The sequence below is a fragment of the Carcharhinus amblyrhynchos genome, chromosome 13 (genome assembly GCF_965287045.1).
Source record: "Carcharhinus amblyrhynchos chromosome 13, sCarAmb.v2.hapA, whole genome shotgun sequence".
Taxonomy (NCBI): domain Eukaryota; kingdom Metazoa; phylum Chordata; class Chondrichthyes; order Carcharhiniformes; family Carcharhinidae; genus Carcharhinus; species Carcharhinus amblyrhynchos.
In genome coordinates this window covers 38,799,899-38,823,404 of record NC_137336.1, presented here as the reverse complement: position 1 = coordinate 38,823,404, position 23,506 = coordinate 38,799,899, and the positions used below count along the sequence as shown (strand labels likewise).

Below are 23,506 nucleotides of genomic sequence, written 5' to 3'. Positions count from 1 at the left end.
TTATATTGTTAAGAAATTGATGTTTACTGCAGAATAGTCCTTTCAGACTCATTTGCTTCAAACATTCTCTTTACCAGAAAAGGGGATAACACACTGACATCATTTTCTAATCGGAGGCCCATCCATCTCCACCCCCACAAGTGTGTCCCTATAACCACCAAGCCTCTGCACCATAGCCTCCCCACACTCCTCTTGGGGTCTCCTCATCTGGCCCATAGAACCGTCTACCCATTATCACCATTTCCAAAGCTCCTGGCTGCTCTTTGCTGGGACAAAGTGCCATCCCAGAAGTGACTACTGCCACCTGCGGCATCGGAGGGACCAAAGAGATGCTAGCCACCTGATTAGCCAGCAGATCAGAGGTGAGACGTCTAATCCAAATGGAGGTGAAGTCCCATCCTGCGTCACTTAATACCTCTCTGATTGCTGAATGGCAATGGGGTGGCCTGCCAGAGCACAGGGGGTTTCAGCAGTGGGTCAGTAAACTCTGCCACCTATAAAATCATAACCTTGGATATGGAATTTGACTACATGCCTGTTCCTTATCTAAAGTTGCTGAACCGTTATAGCCTGCAACTTGTTCATATTTAAATATATAAATAGGATTGGAATTGGATTCAAATCTCAAGATTATTGTTTTCTTTACTACTTAAAAATGGTTTATGGATTTCTGTTGTAGCTAAAAGTTATGATATGGTCAAGATGACCATTCAAAGTATGTCTTAGGGTTTAGTGCATCCGGATACAATTTAACTGACCGTGATGTTTAGTCTCAGCTAGAGGATCTGTTGGACTAAACTTTGCCAATATATCATGGAACAATGCAGGTCAATGTAAGCCAACTTGTGACACTAATAAATAAACTCAAACTTAAACCAAGGTAATAAGAAGAAGCAGGTCAATAGGCCAGGTTGGAGGATATTTTAGAACCTGTTTCATTTGGACAGAAAGTATTTCACAAATGTGAAAGGTAGATTTAGCCAAATGGTAATGAATCATCTAGGATACTATACATGATTAAAGAGTTCAAATATCTTGAACTTTACTTTACTGTTTAGAACTGGGATTTGAAACCTTTTGTATATCATGGCACATCTCCATATTATAAAAAGAAATATTTGAATCACAACTTCTTATTTTCTCTGTTTTCTTCATTAACTGGGAACTTTGTTTTTAACTTCTCCCTATCTTCTTGCCTGTTTTTTTTTAACCTCTCTATGTCCCTCTCACTTCCCCCCAGGGTTTGTGTGTCCTTTTTAAGGTTTCACTTTTTGTGTGGGTGCATGGACGTTATGTCTTCAGCTCCAAATTGGTTGGTCATTCGCATGGGCCTGACCAACTTAAAACTATATAAACCACATACGTACGGCTCTTTCCTGGACGGCCTAAGATTCATCTGGCCTTGGAGTTGCCAACCATGGAGCTACAGACAGAAGTTAGTTTTTGTTTACTTACATTAATTTTGAATGTGGTGGGGCAGGGTGAGGGGGTGGGGGGGTGGGGTTGGTCTTCATGGAACACTAGTGTGTTGTGAACCACTGATATAGAAAATAAAAGAGAGAAAAGCCAAAAAAGTTTAAAAAAGACTCAGAGGATGAGTGGGACAATGATGTTTATTTTCATATATAATTGATACTTCGGAAGGGACTATTGCCACTTCTTTGGAGGTGGATTTGGAGCAGGGGAAGTGGGGGTGTGCCAGGGAGATAGGTAAATGATGCCATTAGATTGGTATTCTAATGTGCTCTCATCTCCTGTCTTTCCTAGGGCAGGTGGGTAAAGAAATCGGGAAGGCAATTCAAGCTAGTGGGAGATTTTATGAGTGGAATCCCTCTTTCTCAACCGGGGCAGACTCATGTTGTGTCTACGATACATCAGGTTTGAGAAGTCAAGAGTTCAGCAGAACAAACTGCCTCGATGAAACCGATGAACTATAAATGTTTTGGTCTGTTGCATTAACCAGCTGCAGCCATGGCCATATGCAAAGCTGCTTTGCAAAGCACACCAACTACCTGGAAGACACTTCATCTGGTCAACACTGCATCCAACCTCAGCAACACTTCACAGTCTTCAGAGCAGCAAAGGAGCAAATTACGAAACTCTCAATTGACATGGGGTTTTCTACAGCTATATGCTCCTGCTGTACCTCCAGCAATACCAGCTACCTTCTCCACAGCCACATGCCCTCCACTAAAAGAAGTGCTGGCCACAATAAAGTACGTCAAAGGTGACAAAACATCAAAGGGTCAACAGGCAGAGAGGATAGCTGAGAACCAACTATCCTGCCATGTGCAAGTACCAGTGTCTCAAACTCTCAAGGCAGCCCCAAGACCTGGCTAGATGCTTCGAAGCCTGCCATATTTCCTTTAACCAAAAATCCTCCCTCCGCCATAACGGTCATGTCATCCTACCCATCCTTCCTAATGGTTCGGGGAACTTAGAAGTAGGATTTTAATGGAGTGTACTGTACAAGTTGTGAAAAAAATAAAAATGAACAATCAATTGGCATGGATTAGAAAAAAGGTACTTTTGTAATTCCAAGGACCCCAATATTTGGGCTGGATGATGTAGAGCCATTTCCTGTTCCAAGTAATCCTGCAATGATACAAGATACTCCTTCAGTGAAGATCCCCCTGGAAGGCAAAAGGAGTAATCAAGGATACAATCAGCCTTTTTCATGCACAGGAGAGTCAAACTTTGTTTTCTTTTTCACTTTTTAGGATTTGGTAACATATTAGGAAAATAGGAAATAGAAATAGATCATTTAACCCCTCAAGCCTGTTCGGTCATTCAACTAGATCATAGCTGATCTTCTGCTTAAAATGCCATTTTCCTGCAGGAGCCGAAATCCATTAGATTCCTTAAATCTGTCAACTTCTGCCTTAAACATACTCAACAACTGAATCACCACAACTATGTGAGGTGGAGAATTTCAAAGATTCACCACATTCAAATGAAGAGAATTCTCCTCCCCTCATTCCTAATTAGCCTTCCCCTTATTCCAAGACTCTGTCCCATAATTCTAGACACCCCTATCCAGGAGAAACATCTTTTCTGCATCTAACTTGTTGTGGTTAAGAAAACCCATCAATGCCTCAACTTTCTCAGAAGACTAAGAAAATTTGATAAGTCCGCTACAACTCTCACCAATTTCTTACAGACGCACCCCATAAAAAGCATTTTTTCTGGTTGTATCACAGCTTTGTATGGTTCCTGCTCTGTCCAGGAAATGACAAAGGGTCATGAACGAAACCTAGTCCATCACCCAACTCAAAGGTAGGTAGGATGGTATGGCAGGACGAAGACACAAGGAGGCTACAAAGGGACACAGATAGGTTAATGTTGTGGGCAAAAGCCTGGTAAATTGATTATATTATGGGGAATTATGAAATTGACCATTGAACCAAAAATAAAAGAAGCATATTATCTAAACGGCCAGAGATTGCACAGCTTTGAAATGCAGGTGGATTCAGTTCATGAATCCAGCATATAATGGTGGTACAGCAAATAATTATGATAGCAAGTAACTAGAAAGTTAATAGAATATTCTCATTTACTGCAGTGGCTACAAAAGTAGGGAGGTTATACTTCAGTTATATCTAGGGATAGGCAATGAATGCTGGCCTAGCCAGGGGTGCCCTCATCCTGGACATGAATTTTAAATAGCACGGAGGTAGTGCCACACAACACATTGGATGGAGGTTGTCTTCAATGAGGGAGACGCGGGTTGATGGGTTTTTGATAGGCAAGGGGATTAAGGGTTATGGGGAGAGGGCGCGAAAGTGGAACTGAGCCACGACAGATCAGCCATGATCTTATTGAATGGCGGGGCAGGCTCGAAGGGCTAGATGGCCTACTCCTGCTCCTATTTCTTATGTTCTTATGTTCTTATTATGATTGGGACATTGTCTCCACAATGATTGTGTGGGTGATCACATCTATCAATACTGCCAAGGACCAGAAGATTGGTAAGGATGATAGGTTTTTCCTACTTGTTGATTCCCTCACCATCTGCCACAGACCCAGTCTAGCAGTTATATCTTTCAGGGCGGAACCAACTTGATCAGTGGTGGTGCTACTCTTGGTGACGGACAATGAAGTTCCCCACGCAGTGTATATTCTGTGCTTTAGCCACCTTCTGTGCTTCCTGATGTTCAACATGGAGGATTCATAGGTGGGGAGAGTGGCAGGTAGCTAGTAATCAGCAGGAGGTTTCCTTGCCTATGTTTGAACCAATGCCTTCCTCCTCAGATCAGCATGGAGTTACAAGCAAAACTCGCAGTGGAGTAGCAGCTGCCTTCTGCTTCTGGAGACATCTTCTTGGATGCTTTGAGCGTGGAAATTGGCTCCTCGGTCCCTCTGTCACCACCTTAGGGTGCTGCAATGGCACCTGTGCAGGAGCACCCAGCATGCCAGGACCTTCCATGCAATGAATGGATGACTACCAGAGGTTATGCCAGTAAGGCCAGCAGCCTGGTGGGTGAAGAGTGAGCACTACATAGGAGCACATGTAAAAGAATTTTTAAAAACACGTGAAATTCTCTTGGGCCTCACAGGTAATAGGATAGTTGATGCTTCAGAGCTTGTGGGAGATGATTGATGTTATAAATGTCTGATTTGATTTAAGAAAATGTTCTTCTATGTTGATGGTCCTCCAGCACTGCTAGAGTGGCATGTATCAATCCAAGCTGGCATGGGGGTGATTGTGTATGTGTCCCGATTGCTCTTTCCAAGAACGCCTGCAGTAGTCAGAACACCCTCAGCCATTTGTGCCTGATGAGTGACTTTTGGCTGGTTGGTTGAAATGTGGAAGGTTAGTGCCTCCCAAGCCTCCCCATATCTAGATATCCTCCAAGTGGTCCCCCATGTCTAAAAGGATGCTTCTGTTCCTGGTTTTCCTCCTCATCTGAGGATAACACGCACTCCATGTGCATCAGCAGCCAAGGCCTCTCTCTCTGTAGCACCAGGTTGCTTAGAGTGCTGCTAACCACCATTATCCAGGAGATCCTCATCCCATCCAATTGATCCAGCACCCGAGTTTGATGAAGAGACTGATCATTATCTCAGTAAGTCATGCGGTTTTCAACAAGACACATGTGAAGCCATCTTTTGAGGGATTATCCTTTCTCAGAAAGGATCTACCCTTGAAGGTGCATGGGGAGTATAAACCTGTGGCGTGTCAGAATGTGTAAGCATCATGGCCAGTCCCAGGTTAACCTTTCAATACACATCTGCAGGATTCACAGAGTGGTGACTGATCTACTGCGCTAGGGGAGTGAAATGCCTTCCTGGTTTGTAGGAGCCTTGATGATCATGCGTGTAGTCTGAAACCTAACATCTGGAGGAAACCAGCAATGCACAGAATCCCCTGGCATTCCCAGCCTGACTGACCACGACAATTTAGTAATGTATTACTGGTTGATCCTCCTAAAGAAGGCATCTTGATGGAATGATGTGCAGCAGAGTGGAAATGCCACACGTCCTCAAGTGGGCCCTTGGAATGAGCCTGTGGCCTAGAAATTCAGGACCACCTTACCTCCTCTACCAGCATGGTGTACAGCTTGGTCACTGCCTTTTGGAAGAGAGAAAAGCTTTTGGCGACATTGCCACCATGATTGACTGTATACCCTGGCCGCTGGGTACCTTCCTATACATGTTGGCATTTGCTTGCTCTCCTCTTTATGGCCTTCTCCTCCTTCCGCATCACACAAGATTGCCCATGCTGGTGACTAAGAGGTTCCTGCTGACCAGACCCATGTCCTCACAACACCCCCCCTCCCCCCTCACATCCATACCACCCCCTCCTCTAGAATGTGTAATGTCCAAAGTTATTGAACTTTGCAGTTCTACCTGAAACAACCAGCTACTTTGACAATGCTTAGCCCACCCTTCTCTCAGGCCCCTCGATAGGGAACCCCTTTCCAGTAGCATGATCTCATTGAAGGCACTGTGACCCCAAGTTAGTAGCTGCCTAACTCCTTTTGAGGAAATTCAAAGTTTTACTGCACGGCTGCAAAATGCAGCGATGCAAACAGCTGCTACCCCTTTGCCTCTCTTTGGGGTGTTTCTCATGCGCATTTCATTAAATCAGGAGGAACCTATCGAACAGTATTCTATTGCTTCCATTAACAAACTCAAATATTTTTCACTTGCTTATTTGGGAAATGCAAGTGGATTATGTATGTCATTAGTAAAATTCGGGCCGAGCACGATGATGTCAGGAACCCCGCCTGATGCCTTCCAATTCTATGCTCCCCATTCCATTGTTGTCCATTTCTGTGGTGTAAAATCCTGGCTGTTATATTCTGCATATTGAACAGCTGTCAGTCACTTAGGAGACAGGTCAATATTTCATTAGTCCAAGGTTCAAAATCTATTCAACCCCATTTTATGCCAGAAAAGAAAATTGGCACCAATGAGTCCTTCCACAGAATCTACTTTGGAAAGAAGATTTACCTGTTCAAAGCATGGATAGGTGGAGGTGGAGCACCAGCCAATCTAGCACAGGCATAATAATCACCTATAGATTCAATGATACCAGCCAGTGTTGCACTGAACATTCCCAGCACTCCAGCTGCTGTGACTGTTGGCAAACCCCATTGACCTGCAAAACATCAAACAGCCTTGAAAAGAGTAATTCTACCTTTAACAAAAAGACTGCATTCCATGTTACATAGAATCCCTACAGTGCTGAAGGAGGCAACTCGACTCATCGAGTCTGCACCCACCACAATCCCACTGGGGCTCTACCCTCATAATCTTACTCATTTACCCAACTAACCCCCTGACGCTAAGGACCGATTTAGCATGGCCAATCACCTAACCCACACATCTTTGGAATGTGGGAGGAAACCAGAGCCCCCAGAGAAAAGCCACAGAGAATGTGGAAACTCCGCACAGATAGTGGCACAAGCCAGGAATCGAACCCAGGTCTGTGGCACTGTGAGGCAGCAGTGCCCAGTGTGCCGCAGTGCCGCCACCATGGCAAGATTATTGGCATTTAATTTCAAAGAATGTTTAACTTTAGCAACATTATTATGCTAATGAAAAGCAACAGCTCAATCTTAATCAAACACTATTATTTTAACCTTTCCTATAAAAATGTAAAACTGATGCATAAAATCAGCAGCCCATTTTACACCACATACAAAATAAAGCATGCTGTCAATTTTTCTGTTGGCCCAAAGTGTGAGCCAATTTCACCTCAAAAGTGTTCTGCTTTCAAAAAAAAGATGATTTAAGTTACTTTCTTACTTGCACATGGTTATTTTTATGCAAACCTTTTTGTTGGCACTTACACGGATATGGCATGCGAAACCAGGGCGCTGTTGACATTATTTCACCTCTGGCATCTGTTCGGGCTTTGAATCCATACAGATCAGGATTTTTTGGAAATACATCAGTGAGAGTTAAAAGATAGCAAATTAGCCAGACAACCATAATCGCCATTATAATCTAGAAAAGAAAGCAGAGACAATCATTACTGGTGATTGTCAAAATCCTCACTCTGAATTTATTTATTGCACTGCAGTTAGTCAATAAAAAAAACTTGCCAATTATTGTTTAGATTCACCAGAGTGCATTTTAAACCAATTATATTAAAACTGTCTGGACTTGTACTCAATTATTTCAGTCATTCTCATCACATGGAAGGTTTTGTGATCTGTTGTTTCAATAAATCTCTACAAATTTCCTTGCTGTTAACTGTGTTTCGCATTTCAGCATAATGATTAACTATAAAAACAAACATTTTATTCATTTTCTCAGCAATCTAAACTTGTATTTAAATTTTTATCTTGAAAGGAACCAAATGTGACTTGGAAAACAAAAAGATAGGCATTTTTGAGTTGAAGCTTAAAGCTTACTTGGCCCAAGGTGCAACATCAAATTCTGGCTCTTTGTGTTCAGTTTGGTGGAATTAATGGGCCAGATTATTCTTCAGCTGGCAAACAAAGGAAACTATTAGCCTCACCTTTGATCTTTAAATTTCCATAAGACTTTGGATTGGAAGCAAGGGAGATTTTTATAGAGTGGAACTCTTGAAAAGGGATCTGGGACCTATGTGAACATGGCAAGCAAACATGTAGCTCCTTAACCAGATTGAAATATTGAAGGCAATTTTGAGCCCAGGGGAACAAGTTCACCTCAGGGCTGGGGTTCATTTTCATGAACTCGGGGGCAGGGGTCACTTTCAGTCCTTCTCCTTTCATGTCAGGACTGAGGAAGCATTTACATGGAGCTCTCCACTGACTACAAAAATTAGCCTGCCCCAGGACGAGCGAATCAACAGGAGCCACCATTAATGCGACGTGATTCACATCGTGAAATTAAATTTTGTTAAAGAGGCTCAATGTTCCATGAGATTTCCCATCCCCAGGGTTGATGGGATTCTCACCGATTTTCTCACTGGAACCAACATTTTGTCAAACTCTGGCAAGATTTCAACTATTGTTAAATGAACAGAGAGTCGGAAGTAGGAAGTATAAGTTTTAATTCATTAGTTCATTTTCTCCATCTGATTTGACAGAACAAAGGAGAAAGAAAAATTGGATCAAGAGAACAAAATTTTCTTTTAAGAAGTATGCATTTTAAACTTCAATAACTATTAAAAACTGAAGGAATAAAACTCCACATTTGTAAAAAAAAGTTAATTTATAATGCTAGAGAGATTGTTTATGCAGTTAAGGCTTAAGCACATACTGTTGAAAGGGATGCAAAAGTCACCAATTTTCTGTATCGAGTTTAATTCATAATTCTCTTGCCATTTTAAGAACTTCATGGATTTTATTGGAGCATTAGAAATCAAGATCACATAATTTGGCTAAACAATTAGTGGAGTGATTGATGTTGGACAACAACTTCTATTATATTTTAAAACCACATATCTACTCCCAACTGAAGTCGATATGCAATTTGCACATTTCAGCTGCTCACTGTTAGCCTCACTCGTGTGATAAATTATAACATTTCAAAAATAATTTATGTGAACCTCAGCAATAGGAATTATTGATTTATCCCATCCCTCAATCCTGAATAAACAGACAATCTGAAAGGATATTTCAGTCTGAATGATGCAGGTGACTTGGGCCTACCCTTTAGCAATGAAAAGGTCAGAATCTCACCATCCGAATCTTTAAATATGGCCTAGGACCATTTTTGTCTCCCAAACCTTATGCTTTGAGGTTCTGCCTGCTTTCCATCAATTAAGGATGGTGCTCAGCCAAATGGAACAGGGATGGAGATTCTAGGACACAGGCAGCACTTAAAGAGAGGGAGGGTGCTGTTCTTGTAGGCGGGAGTACAACTTCGTGCCTCAAGATGGAAATATCATGAAGTCTTTAAACGTTGAAAAATAAACTATGGTCACACAATAGTGTACACAATATGGTCAGATCACAGTCAATCAGGACAATTAAGGACTTTTTCCAGAATCAACATCAAACTGGCTGAGAGGGCTAAAGGTCATAGAAGAGAATATTATGTATTGAGTAGTGAGTAAATATAATTGCAATTGGAGAATAAAGAGCACAGAAGAAGCGGGAAATTATATAGAATGAGAAAGAGGACATTGCCAGAAACTTAAAGTGAGCAAGAAAATATGTATAAATTATGTTTAACTGCCAATTTAAGCTTCTTTTCCAGTTGTATTGCTTGGTTTGCCCTTATTGTTGTGTATATTGTATAATTAAATATTTAACCAGGTAGAATCCTCAATTAGAAGCATTTATCATACACACAATTCCACTTACCCATTATTTCAAGCCCTCAGTGTTAAATAATCTCAGGTAAGGGGGATAGCTAACCTTCTTCACCCTCTATCAAAATGAATTGATGAATATTCACAAATACCTTGAACAGTAGGTCATGCTGTAGATTAATGATATCTGCATAGATTACTTGACTTCTGCATAGTGAACACACATTCACCAGGAACTACGTGTAAGAGTAACAGCCTCCTACAGTCAATGTGCTCTTTAATCGAAGAATGAAGGTCACCCTACCAAGATTGTGTTCTAATTTGGTACACATGATAAGCAACAAAACATCCCTGAAAAATGTTTCTTTACTAGCCACTGTATGTCTGTTCAATAGGTCTCAAAGAATACAAGACTCCAGAATCTAAGTGTTCATTTGTAACATAAAATCATGTACTATATATAGGATATAGCTCAAGCTTTAAGGTAACTCTGTGCTTGTTTCTACACAGGTCTCTGTCTAGTCCAAAACTGACCATATTCTCAGATCATGTGCGTCTTTACATCACAATGTGGGTAATATTATTTCCCAATCCTACATTAACCCTTGTTATGACAGATACCCTTATTCAACACTAGCCTCCTCCCATGACAACCTGGCCTTTTGTACATCACTTCTGGGTAAAATGAAGTTAAATGTGGAGAACATGTCTTTAAAGCAGTGAGGAAGCACCCAAACCTCTCTATTACTGATCACTGCTAAAATAAGGACAAAGAATAGTACAGCACAGGAATAGGCTCTTTGGCTTTCCAAGCCTGCACCGATCATGATGCCTGCCTAAACTAAAACTGAGTTTGCATCCTTCCATTCCCATCCTATTCATGTATTAGTCTAGTTGCTCCTTAAAAGCCACTATCATACCTTCTCCCACCATCTCCCCCAGGCTGTGTGTTCCAGACATTCACCACCCTCTGTAAAAAAAACTTGCCTCGCTCATCTCCTCGAAAATTTTCCCCACGCACTTTAAAGCTATGTCCCCTAGTACTTGACTTTTCTACCCAGGAAAGAGCATCTGACTATCCACTCTGTCCATGCCACTCAATCTATCAGGTCAAATGTCTGCATGTATGCAGATGCTATGAAAGTATCAGCCAAGAAAGAAATGTTATGTTTTCTAACGCAAAATGTTTCAGGTACATTCTGCTTCAGCAGGAACAATGGGCAATTGGATGAGCTGCCAAAAAACTAACTAATATGCTTATGGATTTATCTGAGCACATGCCAAAGCTTGAGGAGTCAGACTGTTGAAGAAAGATGGTGGTCTGCTACTGAGTTCTGCAATAACTAAGAATTAGATATATAACATTGAATATAGAACACAATTTTTAATCTTGGCAAAGGTATAAAACAGATACAGTAGCTCACTTATCCATCCACCATTTTTCTTTGCAAAGTCAGCTGAAAGGAAGCTGAGATAGGTGTCAAGAACACAGCTAATCAACCTCTTGCACCTTTAAAATATTGAAGTTAAAATTTCTTCCCATAGGATCAAACCAATGTAAAGTAACACATGGAACTGTTAATCTGAAACAGCTCCATTACATAGGCATTTCATTTGATATATGGCACATCAAACACATTTTGAATAATATGTCCCTCAAGACATGTTTTAAGTCTGACAGTAAACAGCCACTTGTTAAATTTCAGCCCAAATGCCTTTGTTTGCAGCGTGTAATTAATCACATTTGCTTTTGGAAATCCAACTTGAGACTTATTTACATGACGCAAATTGCCTGTAAAGTAAAGGGTTTTAAAATTGAATCTGAGTACATTGATAGACATTAATAATCTAAAAATTGCATTCGAGAAGCTTAAACTGTTTTTAACCTACTATAAAACATATTCAAATATCTATTTTTTTAACTTGTGGCAAAATCCTGATTTATGTATTCCAACATTGGAAAATAATTCAGAATGCTTCTTTAGAGATCTTTTTCATTGGTGCTTGTTTTCATATGTACATCCCAGTAGTGAATGAGCAGAAATGTTCTCAAATCAAGTATTAGAAAGACTGAAATCATTATTTTTGCCCCGATTCCAGCTTTGATCCCTAAATATCAAATTCATCCTCTCTCTCCTTCAACACTCTGAGATTAAGGGTGGAATTTTACGGGCTCACCCTGCCCATCGACGGAAGGAGCGAGCTGGCAAAATTGTACGAGAAAACAGGATCATGCCCAATTTCTTGGCTCTTGTGAGTTAATGATTTCCGGCAACGTCAGCTTTCACCAGAAGTGGGCAATATGCTGAATAATTTATTTAAATATATTTAAATTCTAACTCGCATCTGTTTAGTGAGCCCGGCGCTTAATTGTCCAGGCTCACTTGACTTTATTGGCCTCGCTGGGAGAGGATCTCTCCAGTGAGGAAAGCTCCTGCTCCCCAAGAATGGGGAACAGTCTTGTTGGCCTCAATGGTAGAACCGAAGGCCATTGAGACCCCCCAGGGAGGCCAAGGGCAAGGGTGCGCTATTTTCACAGTGCCAGCCTGGCACCTGGGCAATGCCCAATGGACACCTTGGCACTACCCACCAGGCAGTGCCAGGAGCTGCAGCCTATAGAGGTAGGGTGTGAAGACGTAGCACAATTGGAGGAAGGGAGAAGCTAGTTAAGGCTGCCTGTAGTCACCTAACAGCTCTGCCTGTCTATCTGTCAGACCCCTGCAGTCACTTTTAAGCATGTGCAGAATCAGAGGTCTGCACATGCACAGTAGCTCCCTCTACAGGCTGGCTGGAAAATTAAGAGGAAGAGGGAGTCCCCTCGAAAGCTTGTGAGTTTACTATCAAATAAATCAGTTGGACTAAAACCTGGTGTTGTCAGACTTTTTACTGTGTTTACCCCAGTCCAACGCTGGCACATCCACATCATGGAAAATTAAGCCCAGCCCACACCATTTTGTCAATGATTAAGTGAATAGCATTGGGCGTGAAAACTCACCCAAAAAACGGATCAGGAACTTTCCCATTTTCATGCTAGCTGGACACTTAGAATCAATCTCATAAAATTCTGCCCTAAATCAGTAACCAGTTCACAACCTTGGTCTCACATTCAACCTCAAGTGAGTTTCTGACCTAACCACCTCTTCCCATTTCTGTCGCATTGCACTACCTCACCCTTCTCAGTGCAACTGCTACTTACCCTCATTCATGCTACTTATTTCTAGATTTGATATTCCAACGCACTCCTGGCCGGTCTCTGCTCTATAAACTTTTGAGGTCATGCAAAACTCTGCTGCCTGTGTTTTAACCTACAGTAAGTCTCATTTCCCCATCACACCTATGGTCACTAATCTACATTGGCTCCCAGTAATGCAACATCTAGATTTTAAAATTCCAATCCTCATTTTCAAATCCCTTCATTGCCTTGCCCTTTCCTGTCTCAAAATAACCTGCAGTCCCACAAACTTCCAAGATATCAGCACTCACCAAGTTGTGGGCTTTTATGCATCCCTAATTTTAATTGCTCCATTATTATGGTGGAGGGGGTGGAGTTCAACATGTCCAGCTAACTATGTCCAGAGCTTTGGAATATGCCTTCTGCATCTTGCCACTCTCTACATTGCTTTCTGATACCCCTATTCCAGCAAATTCTGACTAGGCTTTTGATCATCTGATTCAATGTGCAGGATTTTCCACAGCATGTTCTACAGAGGCAGAGGCCTCCCGCCGTTTAACCAGTAGCTGCTCTATGCACTTCTTGTCACCGGGAAACCCATGGTGGGGGTTAGCTGTTGGTGGGACAAGAACATCCCGCCAATGAGAACAGTTGGAAAATTCCGACCAATATCTGTTTATGTGGCTCGGTTTCACATTTTATTTTCTAATTATCCCAAGAATCGCCTGAGGAAATTTTGTTGCACTGATGTCATGTTGATGATGCTTTCAGAGTAGATAGAAGGCGAAATTGAAATTAGATGAAGGATTACTCTTGTATTGAGTATAATTTTTACCGGAAACATTTTGAATACTTGTATCTTCACCGTTGTGCATCCTCTCCCACGTTTAAAGCCCGGCATTAAAAAATTAATGTTGCGCAGGTACTGAGCAAACAGTACAATTAAAACAATTGTTCTAGAAAAGGAGGAAAAAAGTACAAGTTTTATAATTTTTTTCATAAATACTGATGTTACGTGTAAGAATTAACTTATTCTCTGCTGCGAAAGAACAAATATTTTGTACTCGCAATAAAATTTGACCAGCATTCAAACCATTTACTTCAAAGTGCACTTCAATCTAGCTTGTCATAAACTCCACCATTGGACTTTGGTTAAATTAACAGGAAAATTGCTGTTTTTATTGCCAATTAGCTGTCATGATATTAAACTTTGAAGCAAAAATAAATTGCATATTTTAGCACAACAAAGAGCGGATTTGCATTTCTGCAAGACCTACAGTTTTTAAATTATGATGGTCTGGGGAGTATCCTGACTCCACTTCCAATAGCTCTTTTATGATGCCCTGAGGCAATAGGTTTAGTTCTCTGATAACATTTGAGTCTAGGTGAACAGAAAATGCTGCTCAGGCTCTACAATTAATTGTAAAGGCACCGCACAGTTTTCTAATTCTTTCAGAATATTAATTGGGAATATATTGGCTCCATCGGATACATTATCATCAGATATCATTGATGATTCCTGTACGTGCGAGGCAAGGTCAGAAGCTGCAGTGTTGGGCAACTGAAAACCCTGTCAGGTTCACAAACAGCCAACATCAATCAACATCTTTGTTCGGAAAAACTGATATGGAAGGAAGGTGACAAATAAAGGTTGACTGCAAAATTAGCTTCCCCTGCAGTTCTTTTGTATGAATGCTCATTAAAGTAAGGGAAGGTACTGCTGATCATGACATATCCTCTGTTCTGCACTCAGTGTTGACAATTCATGGCAGGGTTAGAGCCACACTATTTTGTTTCAATTAACTTCTGGAATAGCATTTCTTGCTGTGGAAATATGATATTGCATTTCATATATCCCCTTGATTCATGACCTTCAGGTATGGCATTAGCCAACTTGAGTGTTAGTCAGTGACATTTCAATAGGTTCAAGATATGGATCTTATACCTTCTTAGTTCAAAGACTGCAACATTCGAGGGTGATTTTTTTTTTAAAGTCACCCATCGGTGGGTTTGAAGCAGGATGCTCGTAGAATAGTCTACCCCTTACCTACCTACCTGTCCCAACCCATCTACCACTTTTCCAGGGATGGGGGTGGAGAGACTCAGGCATCCATGAATCTTTTGAGGACCTCAAGTGCCAAGTTAATGACCACTTAAATCTCATCCCATGCCCATTGCTATCTTTATTGAGGCAGAGAAGGCCCTCAACATTTACTGCACAAGCTGTTCACAGGCAAGCTGGAGGAAGGGCACCTCCTTTGGGAGACCCCTTTGCCCATCAGTGGCACTCTGCCACTACAGCATTTCACCCCTTAATCTTCCCTCCCCCTGGCCTCCCAATTGACTGGGGCTAGATGGGCCCTATCAATACCCCAGACTTACCTTAATCCAGCATCCATAATTTCTTCTTCTTTTGGTCTGCCTGTAGCCCATAGCAATGGCCATCACTCAAACTTGGCACTGCAGAGCTGCGGGCCAATCAGATTGCAGATCTAAGGCAGACCTTCCTACCCAGATGGGAGCAGGGGTCTCAACCTGAGGCAGGGGTAGCAGGAATCAGCATACTTGCGTTCCCTTCCCTTGTGGAAACCCACCATCCAAAAAATCCTGCACAATTTTTGTTAAATGATCAAATGCTTTAGATAGTACAATTAATTCTTTTAGCCAAGGTTATCACTGATATGTAACCAAATGAATTAGGTATTGCACTTACAACATGGAAATGCCCCAGTGTGATCCAGCTCTTTCTCCTGCTGCTTGGAACACAGACAATCCAATAAGGGAGACTGTAGGAGTGACAGTAAGTGGCCCAATGTAACAAAGCAGAGCTCCTGGAAGGCCCACAAAGCCAATCACCACTTCAATCAAACTAGATATTATAATTGAACCTTGTATCTGTAACATAGACAGAAACAGTTGGAACAGAATAACATTGTGCAGAAGTAATAACCACAATTCAAGTAAAATGCTATATGATTATTAGTGTGTTGATATACCATGGCACCATTATTCTTAGCCATGTACAGTATTGTATACTTACAGAACTGTATTAGAACTGATGAAGTAAATATATGCACTTCCCCTACATACTACAGTGCAACTGAGCACTGCATAAATTATTTCCATCAGTCATGATCCAATGTTTCCCAAATTATAATTTCTTTATACTTGATATCCATTTGGATATCAGGAACAGTGTCTCATTCCAGTGGGAGGTCAGTGGTAAATAGAACAGACATCGCCTATCTGATTTTGCAGTGTTTGTGGAATGCATGTTCAGTCTTTCAGTGGGGATTGGTGAACACTAGGGGGGAAAAGAAAAACAAATGTAAAAGCGCAAAAACAGGGGACTGAGTAAAGAAAAGAAACAAAGCTAAGAATAAGAAACTAAGAAAGCCAAGCAAGGAGGGCAGAAATGTTAGCAACACAGTGTAGGCAAGGGATCTCTGTCGTTCACGCCCCACTGCCGCTCCCAATTAGGACAGAGAATTTAGCGCTCAGCCAAATCTCCAATAACTGCAGTAAGGCCAAAGAATCTCGCTGGCAAGAATAGCTGGAAAATCCCACCCAAAGTATTATATTTTATAGAGTTAATAAAATACATTTATGGAGTTTCAGTATCTCAGTTTTTGTCCTTTCTCCAGATTAGGGTACTGGAGTATTGTGTTTGCATACTAACAGCCTTGGGGGGGGGGGGGGGGGGGGGGTTTGTCATTGACCGGAAACTGAATTGGACCAACCATATAGGTACTGTAGCTACAAGAGCAGGTCAGAGCCTAGGGATTCTGTGGCGAGTAATTGTTCTCCTGATTCCAAAAAATCTGTCCAAGGCACAAGTCAGGAGTGCAATGAAATACTCTCCACTTGCCTGGATGAGTGCAGCCCCAACAACACTCAAGAAGTTTGATGCATTCCACTCCCTTCACCACTAACAGACAACGAGTAGCAGTGTACTGCAGCAAACTCAACAAGGCTCCTTTGACAACACTTACCCAGTCCACAACCTCTATTCTGAGAAGGACAAGGGTATCAGATGTATGGGAACACCACCACCTGCAAGTTCTCCTCCAAATCACATACTATCCTGACTTGGAGCTGTATTGCTTTTCTGTCACTGTTGCTGGGTCACCCTGCAACTCCCTTCTATTCAGCACTCTGAGTGCACCTACATTAGGACAGCAAGCAGCATACCACTACCTTCTCAAATGAAATTAGGAACAGGCAATAAATGCTGACCAGCAACTGATGGCTACATCCCATGAAAAAAGTTAATATTTTTTAAAATGAGTGTTGATCACTGCTGACAGGGATGTTTACCTAAACAGTTACGACAGAAACCTTCAGGACTTTAATGTTGATCAGATGCCTGAAGTAGCATTATCCATATTGTGACGTGTCCAAACAACTCAGACACTTACAGGAGCAGATAATATTACATGCCAATTAATAGTATCACTTTTATCATTTCTGTAGCGGTTTTAAAAAAGTATTTACTATGTATGCTCAATGGGTTATGGATAGGAACTTTAGATGCTGTTGTACATTTTAGAAAATGATACAGTAATTTAGTGTGACATCGCACAGCAGGTGAAGCAGCCACAATCCCTCACAGCCTGAGTTTTGGAGACTCAGGTTGCAAGGTGGTGATATCAGCCTATTTAAAAAGAATATTCATCCCTCACTATTCTAAAAAGGTTTTTAAAATTTTATCTGATGGAATATTTTGGAAGGAAGATACTAGTTACTCCAAATGCTCATCTCTTATTCTTCCCAAATAAAAGTTATATTTTAGTTAGGTCTGTCAGGAGAAAGCCATTTGGGGAATACTTTATGTACGACATAATCAACACAAACAGAAGCAACACCAAATCCTCACTGCTGACATTTCAAGGGTTAACTTATACATATTCCAAATTTTTCAATGAAATCTACAATATAATGCAGACAGTTTCTAGATCTGGTTTTATTCTGATCTGCATTACTAAATATGTGAAATGCAAGGGCCATTTACAGCAAATGAAATTGGATTCTAACTGATTACATTTTATACTTCACAGGGCCCAATATTCAAGACATTCAACAAATGACTAATATTTGGAACATAAACCAATTACAAATAAAAGTCACGAACTAATTGGCTCAGGGTCAAAGACTGGTGTGGGAGGAGAGGGTTTGAATTATGGGACATTGGCACCGGTATTGGAGAAGAGGGGACCTATTCCAATGGGACGGTCTTCATCTGAATCGTGCTGGGTGTCACATAGGAGACTATTAAATGTGTTAAGTGCCAATGTTGTTAAGGGCAAGATCCTGGTATAGATAGAAGTTTGGCTGACTGGCAGAAGGCAGAGAGTGGGGATAAAGGTGTCTTTTTTAGGATGACAGCTGGTGACTAGTGGTGTGCCTCAGGGGCCAGTGCTGGGACCACAACGTTTCACAATATACATTAACGATTTGGAGGAAGGAACTGAAGGCACTGTTTCTAAGTTTGTAGATGATACAAAGATATATAGAGGGACAGGTAGTATTGATGAAGCAGCAAGGCTGCAGAAGGACTTGGGCAGGCTAGGAGAGTGGGCAAAGAAGTGGCAGATGGAATACAATGCGGAAAAGTTTGAAGTTATGCAATTTGGAAGGAGAAATAGAGGCATAGACTATTTTCTAAATGGGAAAATGCTTAGGAAATCAGAAACACAAAGGGACTTGACAGTTATTGTTCAAGATTCTCTTAAGGTTAACATGCAAGTTCAGTCAGCAGTAAGGGAGGCAAATGCAATGTTAGTATTCATGTCGAGAGAGATAGAATGCAAGAGCTGGGATGTACTTCTGAGACTGTGAAAGGCTCTGGTCAGATCCCATTTGGAGCACTGTGAGCAGTTCTGGGCCCCATATCTAAGGAAAGATGTGCTGGCCTTGGAAAGGGCCCAGAGGAGGTTCACAAGATTGATCCCTGGAATGAAGAGCTTGTCAGATGAGAAACAGTTGAAAACTGTGGGTCTCTACTCATTGGAGTTTAGAAGGATGAAGGGGATCTTACTGAAACTTACAGGATATTGCGAAGCCTGAATAGAGTGGACATGGAGAGGATGTTTCCACTAGTAGGAAAAACTAGAACCAGAGGGCACAACCTCAGGCTAATGCGACAATCCTTTGATATAGAGATGAAGAGGAATTTCTTCAGCCAGAGAGTGGTGAATCTGTGGAACTCTTTGCCGCAAAAAGCTGTGGAGGCCAAGTCATTAAATGGCTTTAAGACAGAGATAGATGGGTTCTTGATTAATAAGGGGATCAGGAGTTATGGGGAAAAGGCAGGAGAATGGAGATGAGAAAAATATCAGCCATTATTGAATGGCTGGGCAGACTTGATTGGCCGAGTGGCCTAATTCTGCTCCCAATGTCTTATGGTCTTAAGGTATGTATGTGCACCTTGGGTAAAAAGGAAATGAGTAGTCGGGTGGGGGTGGAGAACAAGTGGTGCTTCTAAACAGAAAACATTCCTTCTCAAATTCCATCACTTCAAACGTTAACATGATTAAAACTGTTGACATATTTGCCTCAATTTTAAAACCAATCATCCCAATCCAACAAAAATAAAACAAACTAACTTCTTGGGTTCTGGAACATAGCTAAGGTGTGAGTAAAAAAGCAGATTTGGGTTCACAAAGCTAGAGCAAACTTTAGACTATAGGGGAAATCAGGAGTTATATCCCATTGCAATGGCAGTCCAGCATTTAAATAAAGGTAAATTTTCTGACAAGTTACTTCTCTCATCCGTGGATACCATATGTGGGTCGTGTTGAAAGGCAAGGTCCAATTTCCATAAATCTCCTCTGTAAAATAGAAAGTGATCGTCAAATTTCAGCATGGATGAGAAATTCATTGTGAGTAGTTAAAGTTCAAAAACATTTCCTCAGCCCAGAAAAAGTTATGTTTCCCGAGACATACTGGATGCTTCTAAAATTGGGACTTAAATTTTGCAGTTATCCGTTTTAAGCAACAGCTTTAACCCTTAAAAAATCTAATCACTGCAGCAATTTGAAGGTATTTTGTTTAGACCTGAAGTATTGGGAATTCATGTCACCTACATGGGATAATTTATGATCAGGAATGCAATGTCCAATAAAGGCTGATGGAAACAGGATATAAAGCTAATTCCATTTTGAAAGTTACTGGGTATCCTCTTACTGGTTGTCCATGCCATGCTCCCGCTGCAGTAAGGTCAAAGAATTTGGTGTCTAGCTAAATCCTGCCGGCGTGAACGACTACAACATTCCAGCCACTATGTTGTTTTAGAAGGAAAGGTTTGGAGGACAATGAGGAAAGAGTGAGGTCTGGGAGACTCATGGGCAACTAAGGATGGGCAATATATACTGATCTAGCAGGCAACACCGACATACTGTATATGAATTTTTAAAAACAATGGGATTTTACTGTGCTGTATGAATCTGTAAATGGCATATCTTGTCTCATCTTGTTTATTTTAAAGCCTGAGGATGCCACTCTCACTAGTTCATTGTATCTTGCAAATCTATATATTTTATCTCACTCCAAATTATTTGTCTTACCAAATTATTTGTCTTGCTGATCTTTTGCAAACATTAAGAGGACGCTACCAAGTAGCCAGATTTGCTGGTGACAATATCCTCGAGATACATGCAACATGATGCAAAATTCATTTTGAAATTTTCATTATAGCATGGAATCACAGAAACCCTACAGTGCAGAAAGAGGCCATTTGGCCCATTGAGTCTGCACTGACCACAATCCCACTCATTCCCTACCCCATATCCCTACATGTTTACCCACTAATCCCTCTAACCTACACATCTCAGGACACTAAGGGGCAATTTTTTTTTAGCACGGCCAATCAATCTAACCTGCACATCTTTGGACTGTGGGAGGAAACCGGAGCACACAGAGGAAACCCTTGCAGATACGAGAAGAACGTGCAAACTCCACACAGTGACCCAAGCCAGAAATCGAACCCAGGACCCTGGAACTGTGAAATAGCAGTGCTAACCACCGTGCTATTGTGCCGCCCTTAAATCACATAGCTGTGATATAAGAATTCCAATACTATACATAGAGGGTTGGGTGGAGATGCAGCATGGTGTGGCATGACGCGAGAATGAACAGTCACAAAAGGGAGGCTACAAGCATGCAAAATGTTAACAATAAAGTGAAATGATGTAAAATTTTATAAAAGCCAATACTTAAAATCAGCACATCGGCATCTTTGTAAATGTGATTGATATAATAATGTTAACAGGTAGTGACAGAGGAGAGAAGGAAAAAGGATTGCATGGACAGTCAATCATTGGGTTCTAATTTTATTTTCGTTCAAACTGGCAAACTTTTCCGGCATGAAAGTGTGCAAATTGAATGCGATTTAACTGGGCATAAATCTGGTGTAATAGAAAACTCATCCTTTTATCTAGTTATGATATTTTATGGGCATACATCAAAATCTACCACACTGAATATAGCAATTACAAATTTTATTGCTGCCAAGATTTACCAATGACATCTGCTCAGTTGAACGCCGAGACTTAACAACCACTCCAATAGAATGCACAGCAACATCAAATCTTGCAGTAAAAGTGTCATATGTAAAATTCCACTAGCTAAAGTAATGCAACACATTGATATCTAATTCACAAAAGGGCTGGTTTAGCTTCTTCTCAAATGCAAGAGTTCATTTCAGTTCTTCCTTGCCACTCACCCTAAACAACTCCACATGCATCCCCCCTCCGTACAATCCACCACCCAGCAGTTCCCCCTGCCCCACACTCCTCACCCTCCAGTGCCCCATGCGTGTACATTTCCACCTCCCCACCCCGCCAAAACAACAGCAACCCCGCTTCCACATGCCAGTGCACACACACAGGCCTAAAACTGAGCTTGGAGGCATTGAATTAAAATAGATGTATAAAATACCCAGATGTGAATCCTATGAGGAGGATGCTAAGAGGCTTCTGGGTGACTTGGACAGGCTGGCTGAATGGGCAAATACAATATAATGTGGATAAATGTGAGGTTATCCACTTTGGTGACAAAAACAGGAAGGAAGATTATTATCTGAATGGTAGCAGTTTAGGGAAAGGGGAAATGCAAAGTAACCTGGGTATTGCTGAAGATTGGCATGCAGGTTCAGCAGGTGATGAGGAAAGCTAATGGCATGGTGGCCTTCATAGCAAGAGTATTTGAGTATAGGAGTAAGAGTGTCTTGCTGCAGTTATACAGGGCCTTGAGGAAGCCACACCTCGAGTATTGTGTGCAGTTTTGATCTCCTGGCCTGAGGAGAGATATTCTTGCTATTGAGGGAATCCAACAAAGGTTTACCAGATTGATTCCTGGAATGGCAGGACTGACATAAGAAGAGAGAGATTGGATTGACTTTGCTTGTACTCACTGGAATTTAGAAAAATGAGAGGGGATCTCATAGAAGCATATAAAATCTTGAAAGGACTGGATAGGCTAGATGCAGGGAGAATGTTCCCTATGTTGGGGAAGTGCAGAACTAGGGGTCACAGTCTAAGAATAATGGGTAAGCCATTCAGGATTGAGAAGAGGAAAAATTTCTTCACTCGTTATTGTGAACCTGTCGAATTCTCTACCATAGAAAGCTGTTGGGGCCAGTGTTAGATATGTTCAAAAGGGAGCTGAACATGACCCTCATGCCTAAAGGGATCAAGGGGGATGTAGAGAAAGCAGGAGTGGAATACTGAAAGTGCATGATCATATTGAATGGTGGTGCAGGCTCAAAGGGCCAAATGGCATACTCCTGCACCTATTATCTATGTTTTCTATGTTTCTATGAATGACTTATTTTATGAAGTGGCTTTTTTATCTTCAAAATGGGAGTGAAGTACATTGTCAATCATACATAACCATAGCACACAAAACAAATCCAAACAAAACAATAAAGTCTGTGTATAGTCTTTAAAATACTAATTGATTAGAGGACTAAGTGTTTGGTTGTCAATAATTTATATATTGCATCATTACATATACACACATGATTACAAAGTTTTTGCTCAGGTAGTTATTTGAAATGGATTTTAAGTACCTTCTGGTGGACACTTCCACTTGTCTAGAGCAAGGATCGCTCTGGCAGGAACAAGAAATGCAAAGGCACTTGCTTGGAATAAGGGAAGTCTAGAAAAATAAAAATTTAGAATCAGACAAGATAAAATTAAAATAAACAATTTCAGTGTCCAATACCTTGATGCCCTGGGCTATTTGTGCGAGATCTAGATGAGGTAAATATAATGCGGACAGCTGTGGCTCCAATGGCAACCAGAAAGCCGGGACAATTCTGATTATAACCAGTTTTTGTGGGAGTCATGACCTAATTCTTTGGCCATCAGGCAAGTAATTTACTTCCTGATGTCAACCTTCCATCTCTTTAAAGAAATCCTACTTACAAGACCAGTCAGCCAATGAAAGGGCAGTGACTCTTCAGTCCCAACAATGCTACCAAGAGCAGTGGCTATATGACAACGTAACTAGCGCAGAACACTATGCTGGAATCAGTTAAGTGGGACCAGACTCAGCACAGTGGGAAATCAGTGGTTTTGCAAGGGCCACAGATGTGCCCCTCCCCTACCACCCAGCCAACAACAAGGTCACTAACT

General features: G+C 41.3%; 1 protein-coding gene across 4 annotated transcripts in view; it reads right to left on the bottom strand.

The window, feature by feature from the left end:
* The window catches only part of slc23a1 (solute carrier family 23 member 1), a 67,534-nt gene that overhangs the window by 11,505 nt on the left and 32,523 nt on the right, over positions 1 to 23,506 (bottom strand). For all 4 annotated transcript variants that reach the window (XM_080201564.1, XM_080201563.1, XM_080201565.1 and 1 more), the window contains 7 exons: positions 22,939 to 23,027; positions 19,632 to 19,699; positions 15,583 to 15,764; positions 13,705 to 13,825; positions 7,299 to 7,455; positions 6,457 to 6,604; positions 2,528 to 2,633 (listed from right to left, as the gene is read on the bottom strand). In XM_080201564.1, coding sequence (XP_080057690.1) covers positions 2,528 to 2,633; positions 6,457 to 6,604; positions 7,299 to 7,455; positions 13,705 to 13,825; positions 15,583 to 15,764; positions 19,632 to 19,699; positions 22,939 to 23,027 — 871 coding nt within the window. The remainder of the gene's footprint in view (positions 1 to 2,527; positions 2,634 to 6,456; positions 6,605 to 7,298; positions 7,456 to 13,704; positions 13,826 to 15,582; positions 15,765 to 19,631; positions 19,700 to 22,938; positions 23,028 to 23,506) is intronic.